Source organism: Talpa europaea (assembly GCF_964194135.1).
Source record: "Talpa europaea genome assembly, chromosome: 1".
NCBI classification, from domain to species: Eukaryota; Metazoa; Chordata; class Mammalia; order Eulipotyphla; family Talpidae; genus Talpa; species Talpa europaea.
In genome coordinates, this window is record NC_140073.1 from 8,032,037 (window position 1) to 8,041,716 (window position 9,680).

Here is a 9,680-nt window from a genome sequence, read left to right on the forward strand (position 1 = left end):
AGGTAAACTAGTCCAGAATCTGGTATACGGTAATACTTCATGAATGTTAACTTATGCAATAAGTAATTATTTAATTTTATTTTTCAATTTCTTGTATGTCAAGGGAAATCCGGGAAAGTTGCTAAAAAGAGACAAATTAAGCAGATTTGAAATGTGTACTCCAATTGGGACATAACAGTGAAAAGTCCTTACTCCCCCCTCTGCATGAAATTTCTTTATTTTCCCTTGGACTAGCTATCACAATAATGCTTATGTTCCTGTTCTAAGTAATAGCTGTTCAGCTCAGAAGAATGAAAAATCGGTAGGCAAAGAAAATAAATAAAATCTTACTTAATTGCATCATTCAAAGAAAGCTATTATTATTTCCAGTTCATTCCAGGGGACAGTGAATGCACAGATCTTGTCGTGGCCAAGGTGATAACATTAATAGATGAACAAGTTGGTGGGGGACTAGAGAGAGCAACGTTTACCTATTTATTTTTGTACCAAGTCAGATTGTGGGCTTATGGTGGGCAGTTCCTCTATTTCAAGAAACTGGTAGATTTTTAAAGACATTCAGTACAAAATTTGAATGGCATTAAGATGAGTGAAAGCCGTGTACCAACCAAATAGCACAGGTATGTGGACATAGTCTTCCTTCCTTTCTTTTTATCTCCACCTTCTTTCTGTGGACTCTAGTTCACTAAAGCTCTTGTCTTTCCATTAACTATGGTAGTGAATATTAAATTATCCTAATGCCAAAGTCACTGGAACAAAACAACTAAGAAATAAACAAATAAAATAAAGAAAAATGTCTCAAGTTTTGTGTTTATGTGCAGTGTTCCTTGATTTTATTAGTAGTTTAATTCAAACAGTCTCTTGTTTTCATCTCCTACCTTTGTGGACCCAATATCATTCAGCCTTTCATCTGTGACATACACTAGGTTATTATCTTTCTTGCATCAATCCATCCATGTGCCAGAAGATTCTCTTTTCTTACATGTATTTTTGAATGTTTGGGTCTTTGTTTGCTGCCCTTTTATAGTCTGGGATATTGAAGTTTCCCTACTGAAAATACCCTGCATCAGAGGTAGTGCCAAGACCTTCAACACCTGTGCCTCCCACCAGGTGGCTGTAACCCTCCTTTGCGGCACAGTACTCTCTATGCACATGCATCCTAGTTCTGGCTACTCCACCAAACAGAACAAGGTTCTGTGGTGTTCTATGTTATTATTTTCCCCATGTTAAACCTTATCAATAAACTGATGTGTGATTAAACATGAAAACAATTATTTTAACATAAATACTTAAGAAAAAGGAATACCAACAAATTCAATATAGTGAGTAAATGTGGATGTGTAAAGTATTTGTGGGTAAGTGTGTATGTGTGTGTGTGTGTTTGTGTGAGAGAGGAAGAGAGAGAGAGAGAGAGAGAGAGACAGAGAGTGGGGTAAGGAGAAGGAGGAAGAATATTTGGAGGAGAGGCACAAAGACTGGTCCCAATTATTTTGAAAGAACTATTTTTCCTCCATGTTATTCCTTGTCTCTCCTTTTTTTTTTTTATAGAGGCATGTTTTTATTTATTTATTTATTTATTTGTTTGTTTTTGTTTATACATGCACTGGGTACAGTCAGAAGCGCGGGAGGGTGAGAGAATTCACCAGAGCCAGAGTAGGGAGCAGAGCAGGCAGAAGGACCGAAGTACACTGCTGAGGGGAGCAGCGGGCGGCAGGAGAGGTCTGCGCGCCATGTGGGACACTCCTCCGGTGGCCGGGGAGCACCGGGGATCGAACCGGCGACGCAGAGGCCGCGGGCAGCTTCGCAACCCAGCGCTCAACCGCTGCGCCACCGGGGAGGCCCCCCCTTGTCTCTCCTTTTGAAGTGAACTGAGAAAAAAAGGTTAAGGAAATTCTCTGAGGTTTGAAAGAAGCCAAATCATCACCTTCTGGCCACATATCAGTCTGGAACACATTACATGGAAGCTTCCCAGAAACTGAACAGAGCTCAGAAATGACTGGTGATGCCATGTTGTGTCTAAGGAAGTGTAACCCATGTCCCCGAGATATGAACCCCCACAGGACTCAGGGTCTTCAGTCTGACCAGGGATCAGAGTCACCAGACCAGGGAGTCCTATGAGACTCAGGGGCCCACAAAAATTCACAGAAAATGTAAAAAAAAAAAAAACTTTAGAAAATGGTTTATGAACTTTCCTTAATATATTTGTATTGAGAGAACATTTTACCCTATAACATTGCAAAGGTTTAATTTTTTTATAGCCATGTAAATATGATAGGTGAGGTACTGTCCCCATATCACATCTAGAACATTGGGGCATAGTGAGCTCTGCCATGTTTTCCCAATGTAGCCACAAATCTTATGAATGTCACAAGCGTCACTTGTGGAACAAAATTAGTCCCTAATGACCTGAAACATGTTCTTCATTGCTTGGCCAGGTCATTCTATTCTAACCTTTAGTGGACATCTTTAGAATTACCTTAAGATCATGTTCAGGTACCTTGAGAGCTGACTGTGGAATGGGGGAGCCAGAGGTAGTAGGGGAGGGAGAGGAAAGAGGATACAGTGGGGAGAGCACAGGCTTCTATGGTGTGGACTATGGGTTCTCTGGTGGTGAGTGAGCTGTGGCAGCAACACCTGAAGGGAGGATCCAGCACCCTTGTAGTTCAAACAGTGATGTCAACCAATATTAACTCAATAAAGTTGTTAAAAAATCAAACTATTTATTCTCATACAAATGAATATATTCAATTAAAGTTTAAACTCTAGTTCTTGTCAGGGAGGTCTATATAACTAGGTGTTAGTGTTAAATCACATAATGAAGTCATTGTCCTATCCATGACTTTTTCCCTGGGAGTAAGATTGATTGAAGCAGAACAAGTCTAGAGTGGGACCTTGTCTAAAACTAGCCTCTATCCCATATTACAGCAGGTAGATGAGCTCCATTTCAAAAAGATCCAAGAAAGAAAGTTTGGTGTCATGATCTCAAGTAGATGTTTTAATGAAGAATTAGTAATACTGCATGATTTAGAATGATCAATATCAGAATTCATGAATGACAGAGTCTATTACTAGAAGGCATCCTGTTTAACAAACTCTCTGATAAGTACTTTACAGACCTTACCTAGTAGGATTCTTGCTATGTGGGGGACTCTATGCTCTATTTGATGCCAGTTCATTTTATAGGTGATAAACTGAGACGTGAGGGCTCATCTGTGCAGGTCACACAACCAGGAAGGGAAAAAGTCAGATCCAACATATTGACCGACACCATTCCATTGATTACCATGGCAGTCATTATCCTGTCCGAAAATAGTTTTAAGCAATCTCTCGCCTCAATTTTCTTTTTTTGAATGGGGAATATTGCATGTATTGTTCATAAGGCTCCTATGATGATTAGTTCAGGTCAGGGAAATGATAAAATGCATGTATTACTATATTTAAAATATGTGTGCTTGGTAAGCTGAGTGTCCACATATCTCATTTATTGTTATGAAGTTATTTAGCAAGTGTTTGTGCCATCCTGGGCCAATTCCTTAGCTCCTCTGCTTCACCTCACTTACCTGGAAATTAAAAGTATGACACTGGACAATTCCTAAGACATTTCAGCTGTAATTACTTCAATTTTGTTAAAAAACCTATAACCATGAGATTATGCCAACACTATGGAGAAAATAGGACCAGAAGAAAACTGGAAAAAATGGGGCAGATTAGTTGTGACCAAAGCTCCTTGGCAACATGACCCCAGAGAGCAGGTGCCTAGAGAGCTCCCTCCACCTAATTGTCTTTCCCCCTCGCTCTGCTGCATGTGATAATAAATGTTAGAGGACTCCCCACTTGTGGGCATTTCTCTTGCTGTAAGTGAACAATCTGTTTCATGGCTCACAGCTACCATCTGGAGTCAACAGGGTGTCCATTCTGGAACATTTTTCTGGAAAGGAATACGCAATTCCCGTCATTGGCAAGAAGTGTGTATTCCTGATGGATCTTGGTCAAGGTGAGAACAAGATTTAGAAATAAGTGGATTGTGTGCTGTCTCCACAGCCATGTAAACCTCCTAGCAGGAGCTGTAGGGAGCAAGGAGTGTGATACTTGGTCACTTGTGTTCTTCAGCACTTCACTCTCCTTTCCTTCCCTCCCCTCCACACAGGTGTCTTCCCATGGAATGTACCCCCTTATCCAAATTCCCTGACTCAGAGACAGGATTAATGTCAGGTATTACTCTGGGGTGAGGGCTTATGTTTGAACCTAACTGCAATTTCTCAAGGACAATATATTGAACTCTGCCGCATTCTGGTTTTCCATAGACTATGAACTAGGAGAATATGTCCTCTAGAATCAAATGGGACTTTCAAAAAACCATGTGGAGACAATGACAACTGTTTCCCCTGAGGCAGACCCTCACTGCTGGGGGCTAAATTCATGGTGTTTGCCTCAGAGATGCAGGTCTTCATTTTCCTGTAATGACTCCAGTGAAGGATAAAAGAAATCCAGACCTTGCCTCAATTTCCTAGTTCCCATGTTCAATGTCTACACACACTAACATTTATGAGCTCAAGTGACTGTCTTTTGTAGGATGAGTCTTACCCCTGGAAGTGACAGTGGACTCCTTGGTGATTGAGAATCCAGTAAGACATGCACAGAGGCTGACGGTGGCTTCGCCGGGAGGAGGGTCAGAGTTTCCAAGTGATTTTCAAAGGTATCACCGACTCCATAAAGAGGCAGAATCACCTTCCCAGATATTTAAGTTATAAATATCTGTTTAAGGAAGACAAAAGTGTAGGTTCAAGGAAGGGAGCATGAAGCTCTTTCAAATCTGTAGTATCTATCATCTTGGGCGGCTTCCTAGAGTTAAAATTTGGTCCATTCACATCCATTTCCAAGCCACTACTTGAATGTCACTCTTCAAAATTCCCATTACATCATTCTTGTGTCTTCTATTCTTTGTGAAAAGGAAAAGCACTTACAAATTGTAAATCTTTCCTTGTTCTAGATTAAATGAACGTTTCTTCTGAAGGTGATTTTAATGTGCACCTACTGGACATCCTCATTTTACACTGAGGCTTTGCATGATGCAGGGTCTTCTTTAAGCCCTAAGTCACATGGGGCTGCCTAGTTAAAGTGACCTTCTTCATTGTGCAGATAGGACAGTGTCATCCTAATTTGGTGTAATTCCCATTGCCATGTAATTGTAAATTTGAGACACACATGTGAAATTAGTATTTCCTAGTGGATAAAGTACCGATGATGACTCATTACTGTGTCTTATCCTGTGGGGAGAGTGAGAACATTTATCCAAGTTAATCTTTCAGTTAAGATTAGAGGTTATACAAGGAGGCAAGATTCACTCAATGTTAATGAATCATGTTTGCATTCATAGTCATCTGCAAAAAAGAGAAAATTAAGAGAATTTTTTTTTTTTTTTGCCAATGAAACCACTGCATCTTTCATCTTTTCTCAGCGATGGTGCCAAGCTGGTCCATGGCAGGGGACAGAAACCTAACGTCTGTGACCATGTTTGTTCTCCTGGGAATCTCAAAAGATAAAGAGCTGCAGCTTAGCCTCTTTCCAGTCTTCCTGCTGATCTACCTTGTTACATTATTCTGCAACCTGAGTCTCATCACCCTCATCAGGGTGGACTCCCACCTGCACACACCAATGTACTTTTTCCTCAGTGCCCTGTCATTTATAGACATCTGCTACACTTCTTCCATCAGCCCAAGGATGCTTGCAGACCTCTTCAAAGATAAAAAGAAGATTTCTTTTGTTGCCTGTGCCACCCAGTGTTTTGTAGCTTCCTGGATGGGTCAGACTGAGTGTTGCCTCTTAGCTGCCATGGCCTATGACAGATATGTGGCCATTGGCAACCCTCTCCAGTACTCGACCATCATGTCACCTGGGCTCTGCTGGAAGATGGTTGCTGGGGCCCTTGGGTGTGGTTTTATTTCAACCTTAATTGAAGTAGTCACTTGCTTTGAGATATACTACTGTGGGCCAAATGTTATCCAAAATTTCTTCTGTAACTTAACTGAAATTATGAGTTTGTCTTGTTCTAATCCCTTCATCAGTCAAATTAGTCTTTTTCTGATAATTCTTTTTGTTGTTGTAGGTTCTCTGGTTATTATTTTGTTATCCTATGGTTTCATTGCAGCTTCCATCCTGAAAATATCCTCCGTCAAAGGTAGTGCCAAGGCCTTCAACACCTGTGCTTCCCACCTGGCGGTTGTGACTCTCTTCTATGGCACAGGCCTCGCTGTGTACTTGCATCCTAGTTCCGGCCACTCCACGAAACAGAACAAATTTCTGTCTATGTTCTATGTTATTTTTATCCCTATGTTAAACCCTCTTATCTATAGTCTGAGGAACAAGGATATCAAAGAGGCCCTCAGGAGGGTGATGAAGGGGACAACACATTTATCTCGTTAAAGTAATATTTGGTATGTTACCTGAACAGAAAAAGCAAAAGTAGGAAAACAAACAAAAAATTAAATCGGTATTTCTATTCCTAACAGACCAGAAGTAAGAATAGGTAAGTGTCTTTTAGTGTCTTTTTGTTAATCATTAGCACATCAGGCTGATAAAAGTAAAAATCTTGATTTTTACTTGATTCCTGGTGTTATCCTTAGTAGTCTCCAGGCATGGATATATCTGAGCACTACCTCCAACATGGGGGGCAGCTAAAAGCCCATATCCATGATTACACTCATATGGATAAAATTTGTGTTTGAGACAGAGGTCCTGCTAGATTTTGTATGTAGAGAAAGGAGAAAATCTTGGAAGTTATACAAAGTGTTCCTGCTTCCCTGAATTTGTTTTATTTAGTTTATTTATTTACATATCAGTTGAGAGTAAAAGATGTATTTATTAAATATTGAAAATTAAAATTGAGAATATGAACACCTTATTAATTTGAAGATGATTGAGGAGAAAGAGAATGATGAACAAGGAAGAAAGAGAGGCATTGGTTTTTTTGAATTGCCCAAAAACCTGTTTCCTCTACCTTGTTCTTGAGTCAGATTTTGAAGTGAATTGTGAAAATGAGATTGGAGAGAGGAGAAGACCATTTAAAACTAAAGGTTGGGGAAACACTCAGAGCTGGAGAGAATCCAAAGTTGTGATTATCACAGCACAGGTGCACCTGTCATGGCCAAGGCACCTTCCTGGAGACTCAGACTCAGAAATATTCCCTGCTACGTGTGTCTACAGAGGCAGGACATGAGTCCCTGAAGATATGAGCTTCCTAGGATTCTAGGGCCTTGAGTTTGACCAAGAAGCAGAAGATTCATCAGACTTGGGGGTGCCACAGAAACTTAGAGTCCAGCAAGAGAATTTATAGATATTGACTAAGATAATAGTTTATTATTGAGACAAGTGTTCATGGACTAGGTGTTATCATGTTACAATAGTATGTATACAACCTTTGGACTCATAGTTCCTCCTGCATGAATATAATTTCTTTATATTATTCACCTGGTGAGAAATAACTTCCCCATTTCAGGTGGATTCCTGGGCATATTGATTCCACCATTTTCTCCCCAGGTTACAACAATTCAAGTTGATCTTTGTGTCGATGGTTTGAAGCATTGGCAGGTAGGATTGCAGAGACGAAAACAAGGTGTGGTTAAAAGAATCTGTTCTTTAATGATCAGACCTGTAATTATTGAACTCATCTCTAATATACTTTTTATTTATTTATTTATTTTATTGATTTATTTTGACATTTGATGTATTGTTTATTTATTTATTTATTAAATTTTATTTTTATATTCCCCATACAATGCAACCCCCTTATTTGGACCCCAATCCCTCCCCTCCCCACCCCCCACCTCCCCATAGAGTGTTTCTGGTTCATAGTTTTTTGTTGACTTTGATTTTCACTTTTTTATAGTTATTCATTTTCCTGGTCCCTTATTTAAGTTTTTTAGATTCCTGCTATGAGTGAGACCATCCAGTATTTTTCTTTTTCTTTCTGGCTCATTTCGCCAAGCATGACCCTTCCAGCGCCATCCATGTTGCTGCAAATTGCATGTGTTTATCTTTTTTGAATGCTGAGTAATATTCCATGGTGTATATGTACCACATCTTCTTGATCCAGTCATCTATTTTTGGGCATTTGGGTTGTTTGCAAAGCTTAGCTACTGTAAACAGTGCTGCTATAAACATAGGGGTGCAGGTGCTCTTTGGAATTGATGTTTCTGTGTCCTTTGGGTAAATACCTAGGCGTGGAATTGCTGGATCCTATGGACGCTCTATGTTTAGTAGGTCCAGAAATCTCCACACAGCTCTCCATAGTGGTTGGACCAGTTTGCACTCCCACCAACAGTGCAGGAGATTTGCTTTTTCTCCACATCCCCGCCAACATTTGTTGTTGCTAGTTTTTTTAATATGTGCCATTCTCACTGGTGTAAGATGGTATCTCATGGTAGTTTTGATTTGCATTTCCCTGATTACAAGTGATGTTGAACATTTTTTCATCTCTAATATACCTTTTAGATAAGTGCCCTTAGCAAGCTAAAGACACACATATTTTCTGCAGTTCTATAGTGAGAAGAATAATCAAATCCCTCAAAAATGACAAAACAATTAACTGAAATGAGGCATGAAGAAAACTAGCCCAGAATCTGGTATATGGTAATAATTAATGAATGTTAACTTATGCAATGGGTAATTATTCATTTTTATTATTCAACTTCATATATGTCAAGAGAAATCCTGGAAAGTTGCTAAAAAGAGATAAATTAAGCAGATTTGGAAAGTGTACGCCAATTGAGACATAATAGTAAAAAGTGCTTACTCCCCCCTCTGCAGCTTATTGCACAACGAAGCGTCCTCAGGGAAATAGAAGGAACTCAAGTTCATACTAGTGATCACACATGGGGATGTTATCATGTTCTGAAATCTATCACATAGGTGGAATCTTGGCTTTTCCTTCTGACCACTTGTTTCCTTCCTCTGTCCCTCCCTCCTTCCTTTCTTTTATTTTTTTATTTGGGGGGATTAAATCTGTTTGTTGAAGTATCAAACATTGGATGAGCTTTATTAACATGTCATTCTTAAGCTGCTATATTCACTATCCGTAAGTATAATTTGTTTTTCATTCTTTTGCATCTAGATGAAATTTCTTGATTTTTCCCTTGGAAAAGCTATCAAAATAGTGTTTGTGTGCCTTTTCTTTCTTTTATTTTTAATAGAGGCATGTTTATTTATTTATTTATTTATTTATTTGTTTGTTTGTTTTGTTTATACATGCACTGGGTACAGTCAGAAGCGCAGGAGGGTGAGAGAATTCACCAGAACAGGGAGCAGAGCAGGCAGAAGGACCGAAGTACACTGCTGAGGGGAGCAGTGGGCGGCAGGAGAGGTCTGCGCACCATGTGGGACCCTCCTCCGGTGGCCGGGGAGCAGCCGGGGATCGAACCGGCGCCGCGGAGGCCGCGGGCAGCTTCGCAACCCAGCGCTCAACCACTGCGCCACTGGGGAGGCCCGTTTGTGTGCCTTTTCTAAGTAATAGTTGCTCACTGCAGAAGAGTGAAAAACACATATAGGCAAAGAGGATAAATAAAATCCTACATAATTGCATCATTCTGAGAAAGTTATTGATATTTCCAGCACATTCCTGGGGACAGTGAATGCACAGATGTGGTCGTGGCCAAGGTGATAATGTTTATAGACGAATCAAGTTGGTG

At 40.0% G+C, this 9,680-nt stretch overlaps 1 protein-coding gene across 1 annotated transcript; it reads left to right on the top strand.

The window, feature by feature from the left end:
* Nucleotides 1–5,457: 5,457 nt before the first annotated feature.
* Nucleotides 5,458–6,420, top strand: LOC311177796 (olfactory receptor 5AN1-like; the record flags this gene model as incomplete). The annotated part of the gene is made up of 1 exon (XM_084244036.1): nucleotides 5,458–6,420. One exon carries the CDS (start codon nucleotides 5,458–5,460, stop codon nucleotides 6,418–6,420), a length of 963 nt encoding a protein of 320 aa, XP_084100162.1.
* Between the last annotated feature and the right edge of the window lie 3,260 nt (nucleotides 6,421–9,680).